Source organism: Anabas testudineus, chromosome 7 (genome assembly GCF_900324465.2).
Source record: "Anabas testudineus chromosome 7, fAnaTes1.2, whole genome shotgun sequence".
Taxonomy (NCBI): Eukaryota; Metazoa; Chordata; class Actinopteri; order Anabantiformes; family Anabantidae; genus Anabas; species Anabas testudineus.
In genome coordinates this window covers 14,375,298-14,400,559 of record NC_046616.1, presented here as the reverse complement: position 1 = coordinate 14,400,559, position 25,262 = coordinate 14,375,298, and the positions used below count along the sequence as shown (strand labels likewise).

Sequence of the window (25,262 nt, the reverse complement as noted above, 5' to 3'; positions counted from 1 at the left end):
TACATTATAATGTCTTATCAGTTGAGACTGGAGCTAAAATTTGAACCCACTTGGAAATGTGGAGCACTGCAACACTGCAATATTAACGGAGGGACAAATCTCCCTACAAGTCAGTCGCTGTATGCAGTAAATGAATGACTAATAACATACAATGAGAACCAATACTGTCATTATGTTTCTCATAGACAGAGAGATTGAGATTTTTTTAAGTGTTACAAAAATTAAAGACGCATGCAAAATAGTTTCCAAAAAAATGTATCTGTAAAAGGCTTTCACAGTACCTCTCCAAATACAATCACTGGTGCAGTGGGAAGAAACATTCTTCAGTCTTTTTCGCAGTAAATCAGTAAATACTGTTTTGTGTGGCAATGTTATGGAAAAATGCAGTCTGCATACAGATAATCATTACCATTTGCATTCATTCTTTTCCTAAGCATGCCTATGTCCTCAGTGTGATACCACACTGTGTACGGGTGAGGCCGCAAGGCTGGTTGGAAGGAAACTGTTCAAAACAGTCTCCTGTCTCTCTGTTCTCCTCTCTGTGCCCAGCAGATGGAGGAGAGAGAGACTGGAGAGTGACAGAGACTGAAGACTTCTATTATCAGTGGGGCTTCTTCTAAATGGAACTATCTAGCAGCCTTGTCCCCTCTCTGCTGACGCCTGTACAGCTTATTGACACGAGAGAGGGTTGAGAACATTCTAGACGCAGACACAGCATAGAAACGCATTTGGGAAATATCAAGGTAACAAAAAGGCATCAATATTAATCCTGGGAAACATATTCTCAATGGTTCTTTTGATGAAAATTGGTTAATAATAACTATCAGCTGCCATATTCAAGAAGTGACTCCATTACACACAGACAAAATATGAAGTATTCAAATTCTTTAAAAGAACATTTATTTTAAGACTTCTGAGGTAATGGAGGATTGCATTGTATATTATAAAGCACATTTCCATAGTATGTGTTTAGGATATATACAGGTGACAGTATGTCTCTCCTCAACCTGTTAAGGCTGAAGAGCCCGTGAGCTTTCTTTTACAGAAGAAAATGACCTAAGAATCATTTTTTTTCTCCTTGCCCTCCACATGCTCTCTCCCTTTCTCCTCCCATTTCATTTCATGGCCTGTCACAAGAACACCACAATTACATTGCAGGACAGCAGAGAGACATTTTAGTCCACAGAGTCTGGGCCATACTTAATTCTTTTTTAAAGCCTTCAGAAAGGACCCTATAGTGGGCCAGCTGAATGCACTCTGCTTGTCAAAACCATTTCTTATAATGTGGGATTTGACAAAAACAAGCTCTGAAATGTGACAACAAACACTTTTTACATTGATCATCGTAGCCTCTTCCGTCCACTAGACCAGCTTTAGTGAAATGCTTAGAGAGAGACAGAGCCCGTCATATATTTTTAAAATTATATCTGTGGCTCTACTATGTAATTCCACATTTTCTGACAACCTAATCTCAACAGTGAGTCATCCATAGCCACAGGAGGGCATTAGTCCACTGCTTTCCAGAGCTCATCTTCCACCAGAATACATGGTTACAAGTTCACAAAGTTGTAAACAAGGCCTAATGGGAAACTGAACTCATCTCACCTCACATTACAACTGTCCTTAAGCACAATTGCTGAATAATGTGATGTGCGTGCATGTGTGTGCCATACACTACCTTCCTCTCTGGCCAGTTATACTTGGCGAAGATGGCATCGTAAGTGTCCACTGCTCCGTCTGTCACCAACATAATGGCCTGGCTACACTCACTACCCCGCCCTGTCTCATTGAACTGGAGATAGAGAGAGGGGGGGTGGTGAGGGGATACCAAAGGTGAACAAAAACAAAACTTCTCTTCAATCCAAATGGAAATGTAACCTTTCGCACCATGCACAATCTAATTTTATAGTTCTTATCTATTAGAGCTTGTCATGTAGCTGAGTTACCTTGACACAATTGAAGCTAACTGTGTGGTAGCAACATGGAGTAATACTGTAATAGCATTCCTTCTCCTATACTGAATCATGCACTTCAGCAACAAAGACATCTATCATTAGGGTACATTACCACCCTAAAATTACAGAGAAGAGTCATTTAGCACAAAAAAAAGTCATTCTAATGCACGCTTACATACTTGTTATCATAAACATGTCATGTTGTTATTATATGTGCACGTGTGTCTGAATAATTGCTTATTCATAACAAGGAGATGTGAAACCAGCAACCTGAGTCATGAAGTGCCTTGTTTAGCTTAGTTTTCGCGTGATTCTGTTAATGTAGCTATTAATTACAGCCCACTTATTAATGTTGTGCATGAAACTCTTTGTTTTCTGTGCGTCTGTCGCTGAGCGTGCATGCATGTGTCTACGATGGGGTACGTTGGTGCGATTTGTGTGATAAATGTGTTACTTACGTCACTGAGAAGATTGAAGGCCTCAGTCAAAGCTATGTCTAACATACCAATGCCTTGAGCAAACAGCTTGTCGAGATGCTCCCTGAAATGCTGGAGTTTGGAGAGGAGCCAATACGATCACAGCGAGAAAAAGAGAAAACAAAAGAGTAATGAACAGAGGGCAACAGAATTAGAGGTCAATATTGATTTTATGGAGAAGGTAGTAGACAAACACCCTTGATCTTGGCTAGATAGTGACATTAAAAAGATAAAAAAAAATGTAAAGATACTGATTTCTTTCCAGTATGTTTACCATCATGTGTGAGCAGAGATTGTAACAATGGTCTAATGGGCTCTTTAACTCAGCCCTGAGTCAGTTTTTGCAGCAAACTGCCACATTATCTTTGTCACACACCGGCCGAAACGACTGAAATGACCTGTTTCCCTCCACCTCACTTTAGACATCCATTTAGTCTAGTGTGTACGTGTGTGCATGTCTGTGTGAATAATTGTGTTCACAGGTGTAATTGTGCCACAAAGGCTGGGTTATGTCTCTGATTAATGATGAATTTAATGATGCCTGCAACAGGTCTCACATGTGCATGGCCTATTATCTGCAGGAGCACGTGGGATGTTGACTGTGGTTCTATCCAACTACCTGAAAAAAACCTTTCCAAAGCTCTTACACGTGGCAAAAGAGCCATCATGTATGAGATACAATTGTCTCTTATTCTTATGATATAGGAACACCCAAGACCTACATCATCTTCCTAGCAGCCTCTTATCTTTCTCTTCCCTTTCCTGTATACCTGGTGCATTAATCTCCTTCTGTTATGCTCTTTTCTGATGTGGGAAGGAAAGCCTCTCAACACAGAGAAGGGCACAGGCAGCATAGTCACTTGAGAGCAAACACAGGCATAAGCACTGGGCACACACAAATAAATACGAAATGTGCAGACAACAACTATAAGTGGCCATCCCCACATATGGTTAAATAAAATACAAACTGCTACAAAGGTTAATCTTCTCCAACTATCGTTGCACTCTGGATGTCAAACCTTACATTTTGCACGTCTAAGTCTGTTTGTGAGTTAAGACCAATGCAATTTGTCTCAGCACAGCTGGTTATGATCAATCTTTGGCACAGCAGCCTAGTGAAAGGGTTGATTCAGAGAATGTGTGCATCTGTGTGTGCATGCCGTGCTGAATTTGTCCAGGCTTTTTTCTACTGAATCACAAGGCTCTTAAATGCACAGCAAATTGGACATCAAACCTTTCAATGCTGCAGACACCTTTTATACTTGAAAATGATCTCAGCAGTCAGCCTAATAAGGCCTGGCTACAGAGACACAATAATGAATTAACACAAATATCTTAAATTGCAGCTTGCTGAAGCTAAAGGTTTAGATTTTTATGGTAAGTTATTTATCTCAACATGGGAGCAGGTGCAATTCTGATAAAGTCATGAAAAAGAGAGGCAGAAAAGAGTTATCCACGCTGAGCAAAAGTAATAACTACTGTGATGATGTGAATAAGATAAGGCCTGTGTCAACTTTAAATCAAATTTTGCAGTGATCAAATATGATAACAAACCTATGGGCTCTGTTTTTAGTCTGAGTCATGCTTCATTTACTGAAAAAGGCCAATGAAAACATCTAGGCTAAGAGTGCAATGATTGGTTTAAAAAGCAAATAAATTGAGGTTCTGCTACATGAAGAAATAACGTTGTTAATGTGCTTTTAACACAATTATCATATGCAGATATGCAAAAAACGAAAGTGACCCCCAAACATTTGAATGAATAACAAATCTGCTATTTACTCTACTAACCTAGACACTGTTGACATTGTTTGACCTGAAAAACAACCTTTCTTTTTAAGAGTCTGAACAGACAGCATAAACACATTCCAACAAAATAATGTATTGAAATAATTTTGGAGAGACAGATGAGTAACTTTATGTCTCCAGTGTGCTAGTCACTTCCTGCCCCCAGCTAAAGTAAAAGACATTATCCTTATCTACTAGTACAGACTGCCTTCCCCTCTTAGCTGGCTGACTCACACTACATTAAACTACCAACTGGAATTAAACACATAATGCTAATCCATGTGCACTAAATGTACACTCACTCAGAAATAAACAGAAACTAACCTAAACACCAAACTGGCAAACACACACACATAATTATATGATGTTTTCATGTGGTGCATGGAAAGTAGTCCATGCGTCGGCTAGTAAACAGCTGTGTCCTGAAAGTTTGCCCTGTACTAATAGAGGTTAGCAATTCAATTTTTTAATGGAATATTAAAGAACATGGAGGAGATGGAATTTTTAGTGAGCACCTGGAGATGGAGCCAATATTGTGGATATCACTGAGGAGCAGAGACGCAGGGAGGAACGAGAGATTCATGTTGCAGTTAAAGGACGAAGGCAAATAATATTATAAGTGCAATCTTAGCGTAAGATAGTACATAAAGTTTATTTATATGGCAACGTGCTAGACCAAGACGTCACAAAGTGATTCACAATAAAAACTCATTTTAGAACAGTCACGCTCATCTCCAATGCAATATTTATATTATATAAATATATGTCTCTGAATCATCATATTTCAGGTGATTCAGAGACACCAGCAAATTCTTTGACTCACCTGCAATTGTAGCTTTTCTACTAAACCTGAACATGGTCAGAGTCTTAGTCACAAAAAATGTAGGAGTGGTTTCTAATTGGCTATAAAAAAAAGTCAAAAGCAAAGAAAGACTCACGTCTTTGTTGGTGATGTCTGCTTGGACCAGAGTTCCATTTAGACACGGCTCCACGTAATGCAGTTCTTCATTGTACTGGAAGAATACAAAATAAATCAAAGTAACACGAGAAATGATTTTAAATATTTTAATAATAAAGTCAGTGATTAAAAACACATCTGTCCCTGCTTGTGTGTCAAACACATTTATATTGCAGTAAGAAAAAGAACTCACTGCAACACACTTTTAGGCAAACCCACAATGTTTCCTACAGCTGAAGGGAACTTTCTTTATATACTGTACATAGAAAGTAACACAAAGAAAATAAGTAGAAAGTAAAAGTACCACAAATAAAAAGACAAGAGACGCAGCAAATGAGTCAAAATGATACACCCTTTTAAAGAATGCTGGGGAAAACAATGTGTTTCTGCATGATTGTCTAAATCCTCCTTTTTGCAAAATTTCAAAAGAATAATTTTCAAAATAACATGATTAGGATATGAAATGATAATGAAGACTTTGCTCTGTGGTGAAAGAGAATGGAAGCTGGCAAAGTGACTTGCTACGTTTTGATGTGAAATAGCATCAGACACACACGTGCCAGTGCACGGTCACGCACACACACACACACACTCATGGAGTTTCATCAGCTTAAAATGTGATAACAGTGGTTTAGGAGCCCGAAGCAGGATTCAATCACAACCGTCTATTTTGCAATTCAAATCTTCATTCAGCTGACTGCTAATTGGTTGTGAGCGTGACAGGAGAGAAAGCTGATTCGTTCCAGCATTTCCTCTGATCTAAGGAGGAGCGGATGTGGGCTTGTTTGGTTGTGTATATGTACATATCTGTGTCTAAAATAGAGATTAAGATGTTTATGCACCCCCCCACCCGCTCACACTGTACACATCTGCGTGGACTTACAGCAATGATGTTAAAAAAGTCGTCATCTCCAAGTGTGTCCAAGATAGAAGAGACCGTTTGCCTGGCAATGGTCAGCCTGAGGCCTTTCATGCTGCCACTAACATCCACCAAGATCACCACATCTTTTGGAGAAGTGGCAGCTTGGATGTACCACTTGCGGTTCCGACAGTCAAAAGCTATGACCCCGTGTTCATCTGGCTTCCATTTAATCCCTTGAAGACCATCACAAGTCAAAGATAAACAATGAAGTGAGCTTGAGTTGTATAATTTGCATTAAAAAAAAACAAACTGTTACCTTGGCACAAAATGAAAAAGTACCCAGGAAATATGTTTTGCAGCCCGTAAGGCAGCTTGTCAAAACACTCCCAGCAATCCTCATCTTTCACTCATGTTAGTTTTTTTCCCACCGACTTTTAGTTTTATCTAGCCAGGCTGATAGAGATTTGAGATTTGTCCTGTAAACCCAGTATGTCAGAGGCAAATGTATTACAGAAATATGACACTGGAAAAAATGGCTCCTATCTCCAAATCACACTAAAAAAACACTGTCAGCTGTTTTCATCGAAATCCATTTATTCTGTGGTCAGACAATATGTGTAATTTTGGTGAACTTTTAAGCATTGGAAAAGAAAATCTTTTAGTTTTTAGTGTCTTTATACAGCAATGACTTTGGAGGCCTCCAGGTCAGAATACTAACAATGGACAGCGGAGTAGCCCATTATAGTCAGCGCTGCACAGAATATATAAAGGTCAGAGTCGGTCTAAGGCATGTGATATTAAAGGCATAATTAAAGAACAGTAAAATGCAGGTTCAAAAGGTCAAAAGATAAAAAAGAAAAAGGAAAAGTCAGAGCATTGGTTTTTCATATTTAGTGCTACATAAATGATGCTTTCATTCACCAGATCCATTCAATAGGCTACTGTTTATATTCAGTCCACTTCACCTGAAAGTGTTAATTTTATCCATCACACACTGTCTCACCTTTCTTTCTTTACCCCCTCTCCTTTATCTGCCCTCCTGCCTCCACCTATAGTTGTCAGTCATTGAATATTCCCACACAAGTCTCATTCTCCTTCAGAAAGACAGTGACTTAATTACACATATCCACCCCACACACAAACAAACACACACTTACCTGGGTACTGTCTAAAAAAACCTTTAGCACTGCCAAAGTACTGCCATATGAGTGAAGGATCTCTCTCAAAGTTATCCACAAACACTTTATTCAAGGCCTCAGACCAGTAAACTCCATTGACAATTGCAGAGTCTAAGGAGTAAAGAGAAAATATGTGTAATTAAAAATAATTGTTTTTTACAGTTCAAGAGCTTAAGACAGATATTCGCTAACGCCTGCTCATTCAATCATATCATTTCACACATCTGAGAAGGTTCAGTTCCACAGATCACTATCAGAACGTACTAATTACACGGACATCCAGAGACAATGTTAGCAGAAAATAAAAAATAAAGTGAAAATGACAGTAGAGAAAAATAATTAGATAAAAAACAATAGGAAAGTGTCAGGGCTGCATTTAAACACTAGGCGGGAGGGACCCTAAAGCAGACAGAGAAACAGACAACAGGCTGGCAGATGCAGTAATAGAAACTTTAATGAAAACAAAGGCAGGTTTACACAGTGTCACAGGTGAGTAACAGCTGACAAGAAGAACTGGTTAAGTTTAAAGAGTCAGTCAATCCAAGCTAGCTGGGGACAACAGAAGACTGAACTTCAGGCGCGCTAGGGGGCAAAAGTTATGGTGCACTGGGGGCTTGAAGCTTGATAGTGGGACAGGGCTCTTCGTGCCCTACCCACAGCCCAAGAATGTTGAGGCATGTCCCTGCAAAAGTGGGACTAGCTGGAGGCAAAGAGGTGACCAACTGGAAAGCAGAATTTAAATGGTCAGGTGTGGGGCTGGCAGGAGAAGATTTGATCAGCATGTGATGTGTAGGCTGAATAAAACTATACAGCCAATACAGGCAGATCTTTGAATTTTCAGCTCTGCTACATAAGCAGGAATTTTCTTTCTATTTTTTCCCTTTGTAAAAAGCCCAATTCACGGCTTCTGTTTGAGTCAGCTGGATCCATGTTGGTCAAAGCATTCTGTTAGGGAAGTACATATGAAAACCATATTAGGGGTCAACTTAAGCTAGAAAACAGGTCCAAAAGAACAGACACAAACACACTCCACAAAATCTCCAGCGACTTCAACAGTTACCTCCAAAATAACAGCAAAAACATTTTGAACATAGTGAATACAGAAAACAAATAATTATCTGGCGCTGGATTGGAGAAAATGGCAGGTTTTTATACTGAGCAGAAAAGGCATCACCTGTGTGGGGACTAGTAGAGCAGAGTCAAATGACCAGGAGGATAAGGAAAGTTGGGAACAGAGAACAGGAGGATGTGGGCTAGTGAACAGGTCAGTCAGGTTCAGAGACGAAAGAATTGGACAAGCAAATTCAGTTGTCACCAAACCATGACCTGGAGGACTTTCAGGCAAAATGCAACACCTGATTTAAATCAAGAGAAAACAGCATTTTAACCGTGCAGTTAAAATAAAGCCAAAAATACAACAGCCAAAACCTGAAACTACACTATGTTGCTCCTGAATTCTGGCTTTGTATCTGTGACTAAAGCTACAGCGTTTGCACTGCAGTCTACTAATATCTGGTCTCTGACACTCTCTGACACAGACAGATAGCCAACAACACAGCTACAGAAATGTCCCAGCTACAGCAAGGCAATGGCAAGGCCAGTTCATTTGTCTTTGGTGAAGACACTGAAGACAATCAGTTTTAACATAAAAAGACAAATATAAGACAAAAGTACAGAATTCCAGCTATTATTTGATGGTATCTACACCTTTAACATACAACATAGCACCTTTTGTATCAGATGACCCAAATATCAGGTGAGCAAATGTATTGGAACAGGGGTTGCAACAGAAATAGCAACAGGTTGTTATATAGATATGTTCTTTAAACATATTCAATTTTAAAACTGAGAAAAAGAGGAAAAATAAATCATTATACAAACAGTGGACATAGCAAATACAACAATTTAGAATGTCTTGAAAAGAAAAAACCTACGAATATAATAAGTAACACAACAGGTTGGCCAAGAAAAATGCTGATGGCAGAAGCATTGTGAAGAAAAACCTCAAAACAACAGTGAGTGATGTCACCAGCAGCTTCCACAAAGAAGGACTGAGAAAATCCGAAAGCCAGGGAGGGATTTGCAGAGACAGTGCAGAGATGAGCCACGATCGACTGGTGAGTTTAGGTTTGCTCCCACCATTGAGGAAATAACGCATGATGGTAGCAGTCAAATTAATTCAGGTGTGTAGGGAAACATTTTGTTGGCCAAAATTTATTTATTATCTCTTATCTCTTACTATAGCGCTCCTGAAGTTCAGTCTTCTATTGTCCCCAACTAGCTTGGATAGATTGACTCTTTGAACTTTACCACCAGTTCTCTTTGTCTGCTGTTACTCACCTGTGACACTGTGTAAGCCTGCCTTTGTTTTCATTAAAGTTTCTATCACTGCACCTGCCAGCCTGTTGTCTGTCTCTCTGTCTGCATTAGGGTTCTTTCCACCTGGTGCTTAAATGCAATCCTGACACTTTACTATTGTTTTTTAAAATTACTGTACAATTATTTTGTGAGGTAATTACCTGTATTAAAATAAAAAAAAAAAAAAGAAATTGTATATGAAACGTTGAACACCAAGTTTTTACAGCTTCAGTGTTTCTGTAGTTACTGCTCTCTGCCTTTGTAGGGCAGTATTAATGCTTGTGCATGTGCAACATACAGTATGTTTCTCTGCAATCTGCATCTCTATCTGCAAAATATACTATAGTTGTTGCTTTCACAGTAACTCTCCCCATAATTTGTGATATATGTTGATCCATACATTATATCCCAGTTTTTTCTTTTGTTTTTAATTTACAGAGAGAGTCATGACTATATTTTAAATACAGCCAAGCCTATTAAAGCTGCTTGTTACCTAAATTTAGTTTGTTTCAAAAGCAGATTCAGGGAAGATTTGAGTAAAGGATTAACTGACAGACAGCAAGACAATAATACAGTAAGTTAGTTACACATAAGTGAGAGGGTGAGGGATAAACAAGAATGCCATTAAGGCAGACAGAAAGGCAGGCAGAAAATTACTGAGACATAGACAGACAGACCAGTACCTAATGGACAGAGGAAAAGAAAAGCAGATAACAGATTTCCCATCATCTCTTATGCTGGCAACATTGTTCTGCTGTCAACAGTCATGCCAATAAGCCATGATTGAATTAGTCTTCTGGAAGCTAGCACACTAAAGCCCTCTCTTGATAGAAAACACCCATCCACCTCTGTGGAGTGGCATAGAGAGGAGGCTGGATTTGATCCAGGCTCCATTTACACAACAATACAGTCACTTCTGCTGCAGTTTGAGTGTCTATTACAATCTAAACTCATCATGATGAGGGAGAGTATGGGCCGCACTTTCCCCCTAAGCTGTGATTTAAATTCATCTCAACTAATGCATTCCTTAATTCATTCTGATCAAAGAAGCTCCTGTGAGTCTACATATTCACAAGTCCATATGTATCCACATAAATAGTAGAACTGTGTAGGTTATGCTCAGCGCCAGACTCAGCGATCTACAATGAAATTACCTTCACTTTATTAGGTTACCTTTAATGAATACAGAGGATGGTTTAACAAGAAGTGTGAGGAAACATGAGGGAAAGAGGTGAGAAGAAATGTTTGTGTGCCAGTGGTCACATGGAAATGAACAGTGGTCCATCTGAGACAGAACAAAGTTAAGTATATAGACACTGGGGTGTATCGACCTGCAGCAAATGTGTGCATGACTTCACTGCATCCATGGTACACGATCCTTGTAGCCTCATAAAGTATTATAGTGTCAGCTGTGTTGGAAGATGGATGTTTTATGTGGTGCATTCTTGTGGCACAAAATTGCTGCTATCCTAGACTTAACCTCCAATTCATGACCACTGCTAGCAAACCACTTACTGTATGAAGTGTACGGGCTCCAGACTGCTCTTAAGCAGCATAATGAACAGTGTCAGATGGCACTGAGTGGCTGGTATAGGTGGAGAAAGGCAGCGTCTTTTCATTTCAGTGAGATCACTGTTGGTACAGTAAATAATTCTGATTGTGAAGAGCGCTTTGCAAAAAAAAGGGAAAATAAAAAATACAACATTCAGGATTACGCTTATCGACACAGGTGTATCACCCTGAAGTGCTGGGCAGTATGACTAACCTCTCGAATGAAAAAGATGCATGAGAAAGTATTCATGGAAATCACATTTAGTAAAGAAGCATGAAGACCGCTTGACAATACAAACAAAACTGTATTATTAGATTGGTATTAAACTTTTGCAAGTTGAATGTTTGCAAATAAATCCCAGAGGATTTCAGTTTGAGGAGAATATGAGTTTTCCCCCAAAGAAAAGCATCAATGACTCCCTGATAATGTGCATCAATATTTGCCCACATGGCCAATATTGATGCACATGATCAGTTCTACAAACTTGAATGGGATTTAAATCAAAATTACTCTTCCTCTCCCTGTATTGGCCTCCCAGCCTGCCAACCTCACTCTCCTAGTACTTTCCTTCAATTCCTTTCCATTTTATTCACTCCCCTCCTGTCACTCTCACTTGCCTATTCTATTTCTTTCTACCTAGCTGTAATTAATCTGTTGCTCAGACGTGCCATCAGACTTGCTTAACCTACTTTCTTTCTCAATTACTTTCCCCATCTTTTCTCTCCCCCCTCTCTCTCTCTCCATATAATTTCTTTGTCTGTGGTGGCTGGGCTAAGCCAACATGACATTCATTTTGTCCACTGAGCATTGCACAAGGCCATGACTTCATTGGTTGGACTTGAGTGGATAGTAAATTAGCTGAATGTCTGATTATTTAACTGCTAATTAAGGCAGTGTGTGGTAGGGATGATCCAAAGAGTTACAGTTAATGATTTGAAATCCTTTTCCTGACACTGTACATCTATGTGAACTAGCATGCACACTAACCATTGGACTAATGTACCATACTGTAGTTTCAACTACCCCAATTGCTGATCGATCCAGCAACAAAAAAGAGAAGGTGAGATGACATTTTTGTTGCTGTCACTGTATATTGATGATGTTAAATCTATCAAATCATGTTATCTACATTGGAAATAGTGAACATACCTTTGTTGTACATATTGGTGGGAACTTGGACCACACTGAGGCTGAGGTTCACTGACAGGTTGTTGAAGTGGTCATTGGGTTGCAGGATGAATTCTCCTCCCAGCTCGACACTGTTTCCCTCCTCATCCACCTCATTTATAAGCACTGCATTGAAGTATTCATACTGGAGAAGAACATTGAGAGAAAGCGGCATAACACATGACACAGAGATAACACATGCGTGGAAATACTAACTAAATATTTTAGCTTACTGAAGTTTTCATTCAGAATTAAAAAACTCAGTTTCAACATAATCAACTTGCGTTGTCCATTTGTGTTGTCGATGTGTAGGATGACTGGGTCACTTAACTGCTGAGTCAAAGAGAAGTTTGCATACTGAGGTAACCTGACTCCCTGGATCGTCCCAGATGTGTATGTTGCAACAGTGGAAAACCGCTGAGTTGACAAATCTCTCCTCAGCCTCTGCACACGCTCTTCAAGGCTCAGTGCTGCATGTGCTGCTCTGCCTTCACTGTATTTTTAGTACTGCGCATACTGGGAAGACTATTAATAAATCATAGAGCTAGATAAATATAGAGCACATGGCTGCCTGCACCCCAGAGGCGCTGAAGTCTGAGGTACCAAACAGGGGCACAGCATGAAAAGGCTGGAGCCAATGCAGAACAAAAGCCAACGAACGGATTGAATTTACGCCATTTAAAAGAGTGAAACTCCTGTTGCCTGTTCAAATGTTAATTCATCTCAAATTAAAGGCACTAAAGACATTAGACATCAAGTAATAAGAGATTATGTTAGCTCAAACTGAATGTTTAGGTGTCATCTATGTACAGTAGTGTATGTAAGATCATAATTTAAAAGTTTCCCCTCAGTCATTGGAAACTATTTTTTTCTAACCTGGCCTATAAAACAGTTTGTGCCGTAGTCATCAATAAAGTCTGTGTAGCCTAATTTAAGTTATATAAGTACGACCAAAACTCTTTTCTCACTTAAAACAAATTTTACTTGAATAACATTTATGAGATGGTAACATCTTAAAAGTAATACTGAATGCTTGATTGTTCTCTTCGGTTTAATAATTGACAAAGATAGAAATAGTGTGTATATGTTATTATAACAGTATACTGTATGTGGTAAAGCGCCTTTACCACAACCTTTATTTACTACTTCAATAAAAATATATTTTACTGTCCTCTTTGTCAGTAGCGATGGCAGCAGCACCAGTTCAATTCCTGCTGCAGGTGAATGGTGGTGATTACATGGCTTAGGGCCACATTGATTTCTCGTGTAATGACCAAGAGAATAGGGTCTGAAAAGGGTCTCTGAGAAGAAAGATTGCCATTCTCAAGAGACCAATACAGCACCTCAGAACATATGTTATCACTCACAGATGGACAGACACTTTGATTTTTTTTTAGGGATGAGCTGGGTGGGAGTTAAAAGACCGCAGCGCTAAGTAGACTGAATCTGTGTTAAGAAAGAAGAAAATCACAGCACCTTGTCTATTCATCACCGAACAACCCTTAAACGTCACACAAAGTTTACTGTCCTAACACTCGTTGCAGCGGGCTCCTTCCTGTGTACAGCTACAGCTACCTTCTCCACTGTAGCACCAGTAACCTTCATTTAGGATAAATCTTCCCAGCTCCTCTTGAGGAACAACATCATCCCCTCAGCCCAGTGCAAAACACAGATAAAGCCATCAATTAGGCTGGCAAACACAGTGCCTATCAGTGTAATTAATCAGGCCTGATTAGGCTTATTAGCCTTTTATCAAGGGGAACACTGCCATTTCAAGGTGAGGAAACACTGTGTTGCAATATTATGGCTTATATGTTTTATGTTCTTGTTCACCTGGCTTTTTCCACCCATATGTGCACATGAAACCTAAAAGATGGATTAGGGTTTTAAAAAGAACAACCCTCTTAGCTTGTTTGTCTTTCACTGTATTCATTTATACAGTCACACAAAAACTGAAGTCTCATACCATAGGATACAACACAATAATACTAATATTAATAATAAAAAGATAAAGCAGAATAAGAAATGGCAGGATGTGTCAGGATAAGATGACGGGACTCGGAAATATCAGCTGAAAATCTAATTAGACAACAGTTTGTAACAACTCTGCCACGTCTTTGAAGGGAATAATGTGACGAAAAACCTAGTGAGGTTTGAGGAATAATGACCTTCAGGTGACTGGGAAACTCACAGTTTCTCAGTCCAGAGAACTGCTTCTGTGTCCTCTACATCCTCTTGCTTTCATGGTACCTGACCTCTCGTCCTCTGGCAACTGTTTCTACATCCCCTGCCAAACAGGGCCATGGTGTCTAGAGCCAGCCTTAATTAAACCTGATTATCACCTTCACAACCTCTCCAGGTCTCCTTCTGTATGCTCCTCTCCAGCCCCAACAACACACAGAGGCTTAGTCAGGTGTTCCTGCAGGAGACAAGGCCCCATTGCTGCATATCCCCCATTGCACACACACACACACACACACACTTCATCAGTCTCTCTCTCCTGTTCTGATTTATCCTTTTCCTTTTCTGGCTTAGCCTATTTCCTTCTACCCATTGTTCACTGGCTGTATGCAGTCCTCATCAAGCTTCTTGCCACCCTCTGTCTCTTCCCAGTATTCAACTCAAACGCGCTCCAATATGCATATAGCTCTCGCTGGCAAGGTTTGACTACTATCAGCTCTATCTGTGAGACCATTGTTGCATTTGCCAGGTTGTCTCAGTCTAGCTCTGCTTTCTATTCGCTTCTCTCCTCCCACTGGCTGTGCTCCCTCTTTTCTGCTTGAAATCAATGCAAACACATGTAATTTACCACATCTGTAGCTCTTCTTTTGTTTAAATGCAGACAGCAGAATATCAAAGTGAATTCATACAACATGTTAAAACCATACAAACAAGTGACTACAAAAAGAACTTCAATGCTAATTGACTTGACTCTGAGAAACAATTGAAGTTGTGCAGATGCTCTGGTTTTATAACCTAAGCAAATGTCTTAAAAGACAGTTTGAGGAAAGGAAAAGGCAAAACAAAACACTAAAAGAGGCATTTGCTGTTAAAAGTATGGAGTCTATAAGTAAAGAAAAAAGTAAAAACACACAGCAGTTAATGAGTCTGCTAATAGACTTATTTAAATTCACAACATGTGGGCTTTAATTTTGATTAAAATTGTACCCATCAGCTTTCGAGTTTCGATAATGTGGGAGTGAGTGTGGGTGTGTGAACAGAGGCAGGGGCCAACCATGGTGTGTATGTGTGCATCCATGGTCCCGAGCATCATTTGAGGGCTGTGTGTCTACAGTATATGCGGAGCTGTGTGTATATCTGTGTGTTCAAGTGTGGGTGTATGTGTTGAGTAAGTCAATTATGCCATTCCAGCATTACAGTGAAGGAGTACCCGGTGCCACTAATGCAGTCCCTGATCATGGTGTTAACAACCTGATCTTTAACGCTATAGTGCATTACACTGAGAGATCGCACATGTACCATCAGCTCCCACTCACTCAGTGTGGGACAGACAGCGCTGGAGAGGATGAGAACGGGGAGGTAAACAGTGGAGCACGTTTCAATTCCCTGTTTCAGAATATAAAATATAGTTAAGGTGGTGTTTGAGTTGTTGTTTTACATCATATATATCAGCTGTCATTGCTGCACAACTTAAACATGGAGTGCGGTGCATTTACTAATTTTTATGTTCATTCAAATTTTTTACATTAATTCCAGTTGAACTGTATGACCTGACATGGTCTCACGCTACAGTAAATGTATAAATAAATGTTTCCGTGCTCCTGTGGATGTGAGGTTTACTCTTTTCTAACTTGTCAGAATCGACTGAGACTTGTACAGGATCATTTTACAGAGTGAAACGCTCTTAATGGTGTCTTTAAATGCTGCTATTACACTACAGTCATTAAGCTGAGTAGCTGTCTCTCCCAGCTGCTGCTTTTGCATCTATTTTTTGAAATTATAGACTTATTTTTAATTTGTGGAAAAGGCCCAATTGCCTTTTGAGGTAGCACTCTTGCAGTGTAAAATCGTGCTGTACATGTGCCCAGTCGTGCACACACAGTACCTATATACCAAATCCTCAAAGACACAAAAAAAACACCTAATATTGAATTTGATTAATACTCTTGCTGCAAAGAACATGAGAGTGAGTCAACAGCCTTAAGGGCCAAGGAGAGAGAGAGAGAGCAAGACAGAGGATACCACACAGAGGGAGGAGGGAATTGACCGTGACACTCCACCCTCTGGTGTTTACTTTTAACTCTCATCACCACTTCACCTCCTTTCCTCGCCCACCATCTTCCTTACTCTCTTTCTTCATGGTTGGGAAAGAGGAAGACACCACTCTTACAGTTTAAAAACGTGACTAGAAAACAACCGGCAGGCATGGATACTGGTAAGTAGAGAATCAACAAGACCAGCAGAGTGAGTGAGTAACTTGGAGGAAAGGTCAAGGAGGGGCTGCGCTTGATGCATCCTATATTGTGTTTTGACCTTTGTGATCAAAGGTCTAAAGTCTATACCAGACATGTGAAGCTATAATACTCATTACAACTATTCTTCTGCAGATTTCTGTGTGTGAGAGAGAAATTATAATCTCCGTAATAAATGGATAATTATATTTGTATTAGCAAGAAGCTTTTAAAGGGTTGTGTGTGGCACCCTATCTTTCTATGGAGAACCCTTCTCTCTAAGACATGAATGTACCTGGGAGTGCTTCGCATCTGCAGCAGGTCAGCAGGTCACTGGTAATGTGTGTATGGATAAGGAAGGAGAGGTGTCTACATGTGTGTGTGTGAGATGTACTTTTATATTTTATATGTTGGACACTCAAGGCCAATTCTTGAATGAGCAGCTTAAAAATCCCATGTTTGCATCACTGGCCATGCAAGGACAGTAAAGCTGAGAATACTCTGTGTACACAGGCACAGAGAATATTTTCTTTGCCCGTAATATAAAAGTAAATTTACAAATCAACAAGCATGTGGCCACCTCTTTGCACTCTGTGGTAATACCCCAGACAGGGGAGCATGAGAACAAAAAAGAGTAGAAAAAAAAAAAAAAAAGATCAAGTATTTCTCTGCCACTGCTCCCACCAGACTGGGGCTACATTTTCAGTCAACATTGGGTTTGGCAATTGGCTGTTTGTCTCCAACCTCCAAGGAAGGATTTCATTGGCTGCAGAGGGCATGGGAGACTGCTCTCTGCTTTCCTATTTACAGTACATGAGCATTGCGGGTAAAAGAGCGAGGGAGGAAAATCGCAGCAGATTACCGTGCCAATTTCACATGGCAGCAGAAGAGCTCTGCAAAAGACAGATAAGGAAATTCCTATCAAACCGCTGCCAGCCAAATATGTATCCAATAGCAAAAAAAAAAAAAAAAAAAAAAAAACAACAACACACTAACATTTTATAATAAACCCCAAATAGTTATGGAGGAGGCTTCACCCTACAGCATGGATGTGGTATTTTTAGCACAGCTGGTGATAATTACAATACATTCAACACGTTTTGCAGTAAAATACACTATTAGATACGCCACCATCAGACCGGCACAGACAGAAACACACACACACACACACACGTGCAAACTTGCACACCTATACACCTGAGTGTACATGCAGTAATCACAAAAACATACTGACATGTGAACGGCAACAAAAAATAAAAGCTACAGCACTACTACAGCGATCACAGCTAAAGAATGCTCAACCATTTCATTTTATGTTCAGCAATAAACATAATTAGCACTGAAAAATTTATGGCTGCAACATAATTGCCAAAGAGATCATACTGGATTTTCGCTTTAGCGACCTCAAAGTGTTCCAGTCAGTCAGGCCAAACTCACTCCTGTGGATCAGCAGGGTGGTGACAGCAGCAGCACACGTGGCCAGAATAATGATGATGAAGAAGGAGAGGATAAGAGCACACTAGAAGTATATATTAGAGATATTTGTCTTGTAAAGACTGAAAAAGTTGAATTTATATATATATATATATATATATATATATATATATATATATATATATATATATATGTATATATATAAAATTAATGATGAGTTGGTAGTGGGAAAAATGTGTTGTGTTTTGTTTCTTTGGCACATTATTACCACAGGACCCAGAGTTAATGCTGCTCTGTGGGCTGAAAATAGGGGTTTCAGATCTTCCCAGTTTAAAAGTTAGGCTCTAGTGAAGTAATACTGCATTATACAGCTGTTACCTTTTCCTTGATATTAATCTGTGATTAAAGCAGATGATGACACTTTGGTGACACATAGCTGGTGCTGTACATGTGATTGTTAGTAACTTTTAACCTCTTTTCTTCCTTTTAATCATTTTTGCTGTTCCAGCATTTATTATTTCCACATTTGTGGAATCCTGGAAACATAATACATGGTACCAGTGTCATTATAATCTTCTGCATATTTATGTATAGCATTATTTTGACTAGATATCTCACTTAGGCTCACATATTGTTAAACTCTACATTATACAACAGGCTCTCAAGCAGCCATTATTAACTGTGTCAATAAAGCTGAAACAAAGGGACACTTACTTTGCTAGGCTCATCTTGTCGTTGTCAAGTAATTGCTGACATAAAACACCACTGTTAGCCCACACAGTGCTGCTGCACCTTAAGCACCATATGAACATACACACAAACAACATACAGATTAAGTGTTTACAGGTGACACATACAGGGAGACGTATAAGTACCTGTGACAAGGACAAGTATTAATCAATGAAGGGAGCTCTGTTTTTGGAGTAGGTAAATTCTCATAGTATACTCTTCTATTGAATTTTTTCTACAAGGAGTGAGTGGTCGTCAACACTCTCTCCAGATCAATAGAAGGTGGCTAATGCAAACAAATAAGTAATTTTGAGAGGAAATTTTGCAATTTCCATTTAAGCTTGCTTCAGCTGGTGATATATTACATTGTGCATAATGGTGTGGAGTGAAAGTATAGCAAGGAGTAACGGAGCAAGTATTGGATATATAATCATTTATGTATTAACACTGACTGCCACATCTATATGTTATATTTTTTAATGGGTGTTAGATTTTTTTTTAATCGTAGTACTGTGTGTCATCTACCATTAGACAAAATCGAATTCTGTTTCAAACATTGCATTTTGCTTTAGTTAAGATTTTACAAGTCAAATTTTACAAAACTGACATGTTGACGTTGGCCAATTTCAGCCACAATAACTAAATAAGTTAAATAATAAGTCTTTTGATATTTTGTGCTATCCGCCCACCTGTGACAAACATTTGGCTATAGTTTAAAAACTTTAAATCTGAATTTAAAATGAAGATTTCTGACTGAGAGACAGTGTATACAAAACGAAAGTTGACACTCCTGCACTCTTCCAAGAATAGGAGTTTTTTTTTTTTTATTGTAAAACTACCTATTAAATGTGTTATTATTATGTGTTATTTTCTTAAACACAGGAAGATCATATTTAATTTGCCTTGTTTTGTATTTCAAAGATATTCAAACATTGTATTCCAAACATTCAACCATATTTATTGTACAATTACATAAAACTTTAAAATTAAAACAGGATCATTTTACATGAGAAAACCTGGTGATAGGAGATATTTGGGGGTTTCGTTAAAAGATTATGTTGAATTATTAATAAATAAACTAGTCTAGTTACCTCTGCTAAATGACAACTTTATACACCTTCTGAACCCACAGATCCACAAATGTCAGTTCTTGGCTTTCCTTGAAACATTATTAAAAGTTCGAATTTTCTTTTAAAGCACAGCGGGGGAAACTGCAGGTCATGTGGAGCAAGTGGCCAAAGATGAAAAAAGGAAAGGCTACTATGAAAGAAGGATTCAGAGCTGGGTAGGAATCGTTAAATTTAGTAATTGATCCTCTTTAATGCCCCATGACAGCAGAGAACCACAGGGCATTCACTGTAATGCCTTAAATAGCTGACAGAGTAAACACATACTACCATAGGCACAGACACAGGCACACATAACACACACCGCACACTTTTAAAGTAGTTTATCACCAAATGCTCCCAAGACGGCTTAGCTTCATATTTCATCTTTAAAACTCAAGTTTATGCTGTTGCTCCTCCTACTTTAATAAACTCCTCTGAAATGTGCATGATGTGCTGCAAACTCAGGCGAAAACATCACAAGTGCACACAGCCGCATACACATCCCACCACTCCGCTGCACTCCCTCTCCGACTCACATACACACAAGCACACGCGAGAGTACAAAACTGCACTCTAAAAATTAAAGCTGCTCAAATGGATTTGAGGCAGAACCGTGAGAGCAGAGGCTGGGTTTGGGGGTTTGTATGCAAATATTTTTAGCTGCATGCATTTGCCCATGTCTGCAGAATTGAAGGTGGAACTCCAAGGGAACTGTTTGAAACATTGTTTTTCAGTAGAAATATAGTAATATATAGAGGTAACATCATAAATAATTCATGGTAAACCTTCACTGAGTGATAGATTTGTACTGAGACTTGGGATTTTAACTGGGGAGGAGTTTAACTATATAGTGCTATTAGGATTTATTAGTTGCTTTATCATAATAGGTGACAACCTGTGCTGCAGCAGCAGGCTAGATTGTGAAAAGTGAAACATCAACTAGTGTGAATAAGACACAACGTGAATTGAAAAAAAAAAACTAAATATGTAAGACTGACTTCTAGTTTCCTAACAAAGTAAAGGGAATATATAGGCAAACCCAAACCTCACATTTATTATAAATGGCTTTTCCTATTTGGAAAAAAAAAGATCAAACATGCTTGTGCAGCAGGAAGGCTGTGAAACTTGTTGCCACAGTGTCTGGAACTTGGAAGTTACTGTTTTGGGTCAATTTGTGTATGTGGCACTTATATAAAAAATCATACATGTTTATGAGAATGCGTACTTCTGTGAACCTGTGAATACCTGACAGTGTTACAATGGCAGTTTGTGACATATGCTGACAAAATGATTACAGGGAGATGTGGACTGAGACACTTTTACAGGAAAAAAAAACAAAAAAAACAGCAACTGCCAAGTCTAGTCATGCGAGACAGGCTACAGCACAAGATTCCTAATACCTTTTCTCGTTCTCACTTTCCTCAGTGAGTAAATGTCATTTACTCAGGACAACTTACAGAAGCATAGCACTGACATGTAAGATGAAAATTTCAGCATGACCTAATTAAAGAAGTTACTAAACAGGGAATGAACATGTTGATTGTAGCTGTGTTTGTGTGTTCGAACTATAATGTACATAGATCCAGACGACATATACAACTGTACACACCTGCAGGTTTGGATCTTCTTCGTGCTGCAGGTGAGCTTCTTCTGCAGCCTCCACTAGTCTCTGCAAGAGGAAAGAGCGGGAAAGAAGACACAGCCTTAATATACTCACTAATATAGAACTGATTAGTGGGTCAAGCATAATAAGCCGAGAAACATCCATGCAGAAAGTAACTTTGCAACTTGCTGCCAAGTATTTATGCTAAGAGTTTTTCTTAACATTGGAGCAACACTGCAACTGCACATACAGGACACATCCTGCGTAGACACAGATACAGTAGCAGACAGACATTTGGCCATCTTGTGAAAAGAGGCTATTTTCATAAATGGTTCAGCAGCAGAGGTAATGACTGCCTCCGGTTCTTTGGACACCACCACAACAAACTCAATCATGAGTTCATGCTGTTTTACACATGCACTGTCTCTCTCCACCCCGCACACACTCACTCTATCATCACGCTCTTGCTGCTACCGTCTGCTGCGTGTGCCTTCAGGGTGGTGTGGGTATCTGTGTGCCTTTGAGTCAGTGTTATGCTCTCTTTCTCTCTCTCTCTCTTTTGAAAATAGCTTTTTTTGTCAAAAGATGGCAACATAATGTCACCGTAACCATTCTCAAATGAAAGATAATCACGGACAAATTTAAGTTGCCTGTTCCCTTTTAGAGTAAACTTCCCTTTTAAAGTAAACTTCTCCCTGCTGCAGTTTGCAGTGGCGACCAGTGGAGAGAAGTATTACAGCATTAAATGGACCAGAATCTAACTTAAACATCCTCGTGTCGTCTAAGGATAGTAAGTTTGAGAGGTACTTGTCATAGACTGCACATTAACATGGTCAAAGCACATATGTGTGTTTTTGTATCAGAGTTGTTGTCACAGCTGCACTTCTTGTATTCCATACTGGATGTAGACAATACATGAAATCCATCCAGTGTCTTCTACTGTTGCTTTGGGGTTTTTTCTGCCTCACGCTGCTTCTGTAATGAGCTGTTGTTGTTTTCTTTCGTCGTCCCTTTCTGTGCGTGTTGCTCAGCACACCAGTGGTTTCTTTCCTTTTCAGTACATTCTAAATTTTCTGGCTACGTCTCATGTTTGTGCACTGCTTCTGATTGATTTCCCCTCTTTTCTCAAATTTACAATGTCCCATACTTTCGTTCACTTGAAATGTGGGTGATCTGATACAAAAGTCGATACGTTCTATGTTGTTTAATATGTCTTGATGAAAGCTTAAATCCTCTTACTGTCCTCTCACATCCATGCCCTGATCTTGGACCCAAACGTCTTCAATGTGGAGTAAACACAGAGGAACTGGCCTTGTCACTTCAGTAGTTTTGAGAAAAGTGGTGGGGGTGAGGTTCTGTTTAGTGTGTGGCAGATTGGATATACTGTACTGTACAAATGACCAGTTCTTCTGTTTTGTTAACATTGAGCTGGGAGTTTTTTGTGCACCACCAGATAAAAATGAAATTGATGAACTGTAAGAGTCATTACCGTTCAAGTATGACAGCATCATTAGGGTATGTGGTGATGGGTGAAGTGATAATACAGTTATTTGTAGATTTTTTCGGTCCCCCAGTAACAACTTGACTGACTGAGGGATCTCTCTCCCTCTTCAACACTAATAAGCACACAAGCACATTCACACAAGCACTTCTCTCTATTTCCAGTTGTGATGTGCAGGGTATGTTCCCGTCATATCTCAAGTAATTTCTCATATTCGCAGGTGGTCTTTGTGTCTGTGAGTTTTGGGAATCCACTTCCACTATGCATTTCCATTCAAATGGCTTTACTCACAAAACTACTGCAATCAGTCAGCTTATTTCAGCCGAGCCAGGTGTGTGTGTGTGTGTGTGTGTGTGCAGGCTGTTTTGGGAAGCGAACGCTGTAATCTAGAGCCTGACCAATCATTTTCTTCACCATAGCAACACACCTGGCTATTGCATATCGTTGCATATCATTCTGTGCTTAGTTTCACTCGGCTATCGGTTCATGTGTACATTTGTTCTGCTTCCTCCTTAGTCTGAGAGAACACAGAAAAACCCAGTTACATTTGCACCAAGTCCACAACAAACCATGCCGTAGGAACAAACAAAGATAATGACGGTTGAATAAAGGGAGGACGAAAAAGGAGTGAAAGACTAACATTCTCTAAAGGTCTGAACGCTTACCCTCACACTCTAAGCGAAATGTCAGACGCTGCCTGTGAAGCCGGTGTTGATAGACACACACTTTTTCAGCACTTGCGAGTGGGTGACAGTATGTGTGCGTGCGTGAGTGTTAATGTTGTTCTCTGCTGACACGTGTTAAGATATTAGCTCTTTGACCTGTTCTGTCTTGCAGCCGCTTTTTGCAAATGCCAATCACTCAACGTGAGATGTATGCAAGTATGTCAGTGTGCGCACGATGAGATCTGACTGAATTCGTATACAGGCAATTATATGTGCATGCGTATGTAGTGTATAGATGGAAAAAAAAATAAAGTAAAAAAAATAGTCTATAGATGTGTCATATGTGCACATACAGAAAACAGCTGCTTTAAGACTTTGATAGCATTACATCATCTCACAAAATATATTCATAGATACATGGCCAGTGATAATTGTATCTCCACTGCACTCTGCTGAACATTTAAACACTTGATTCCCACCTTCACAAAATCTATTCTGGCACATTATTCATGTACGGCAACTTACCATGCAGGGAAGATGGAAGTTAAACCTCTAGAGTAAAAATAACTTGCATAGTAGCAGGGAGTTTTTCAATTGGAAAAACACATTAGAGATAAGTAGGTACTATTCACTCTTGTGAATTTCAATTCCACCATATCACCAAGACGAACACTCCAGGTGGTGTGTTTGTCTTTGTGTGCGTGTGCTGCTGGTGTGGGCGCACTCCCTGTCTGCATGTGTTTGCGTGTGTGTGTGTGTCTGGCATATATTCAAATGAGCCTGCCATGTGTTTTTGTCAATAGGTGGTCCTGCCAAAGAGTATGATGCAGTTTAAAAAGCGACAGGAAATGACTTTTCTTCTCAAGTCATTTTGCCGAGGCTCGGGCTCGGTACGAGATGACAGCAATAATTAAACTGACACAGTCAGAGAGGCAGGCCCTGTTGTCTCCATGAAAATACACACACATGCTCGTACACAAACGCACACATTCACAAGCCTTCACTCTAGCTGACAGGCTAAAAACTGAACACACGGAGCTAACAAGACTGGCTGTGGTAACTGAATTAGATTTGTTAGTGCTAGAAGAAGAGTCTGGCATCTGTGCCTGATGAGAGATCCCCAATGTGTTGGGATTCTGTCTTCACTTGGATACGCACAAATCTCATTAAACCTGACCTAAGTGATGTGGTCTGGGTCAGACTCCATTTTCTGACGCTCCCTCAGGCTCATTGTATTTGCTGATTTGTTTTTAACCTGGATCGAACCTCAGAAAATAACGTGCTGTGTTAACACGTTCACACCTGGTGCCTGTCAGCACTCAACTGTCGGTGCAAGGCAATGCATACACAAAAATGACACATTTAGGATGAAATGTACATTTGAAAAGAGATATGTCATATGGCATATATAAATATCTATATATGTTGGTAAATATTAACAGTGTGGAAATCTGCTTAGATTTACATTGTAACCGTACGTCTTCCTCTTTAATTCAACACACTCCCATTTCATCC

At 39.5% G+C, this 25,262-nt stretch overlaps 1 protein-coding gene across 1 annotated transcript in view; it reads right to left on the bottom strand.

The window, feature by feature from the left end:
- Positions 1-25,262, bottom strand: part of cacna2d3a (calcium channel, voltage-dependent, alpha 2/delta subunit 3a) — an 89,259-nt gene that overhangs the window by 41,268 nt on the left and 22,729 nt on the right. Inside the window, exons 4-10 of the mRNA XM_026369071.1 lie at positions 21,588-21,647; positions 12,277-12,439; positions 7,197-7,328; positions 6,061-6,272; positions 5,158-5,232; positions 2,414-2,503; positions 1,679-1,792 (exon numbers count right to left, since the gene is read on the bottom strand). Coding sequence (XP_026224856.1) covers positions 1,679-1,792; positions 2,414-2,503; positions 5,158-5,232; positions 6,061-6,272; positions 7,197-7,328; positions 12,277-12,439; positions 21,588-21,647 — 846 coding nt within the window. The remainder of the gene's footprint in view (positions 1-1,678; positions 1,793-2,413; positions 2,504-5,157; positions 5,233-6,060; positions 6,273-7,196; positions 7,329-12,276; positions 12,440-21,587; positions 21,648-25,262) is intronic.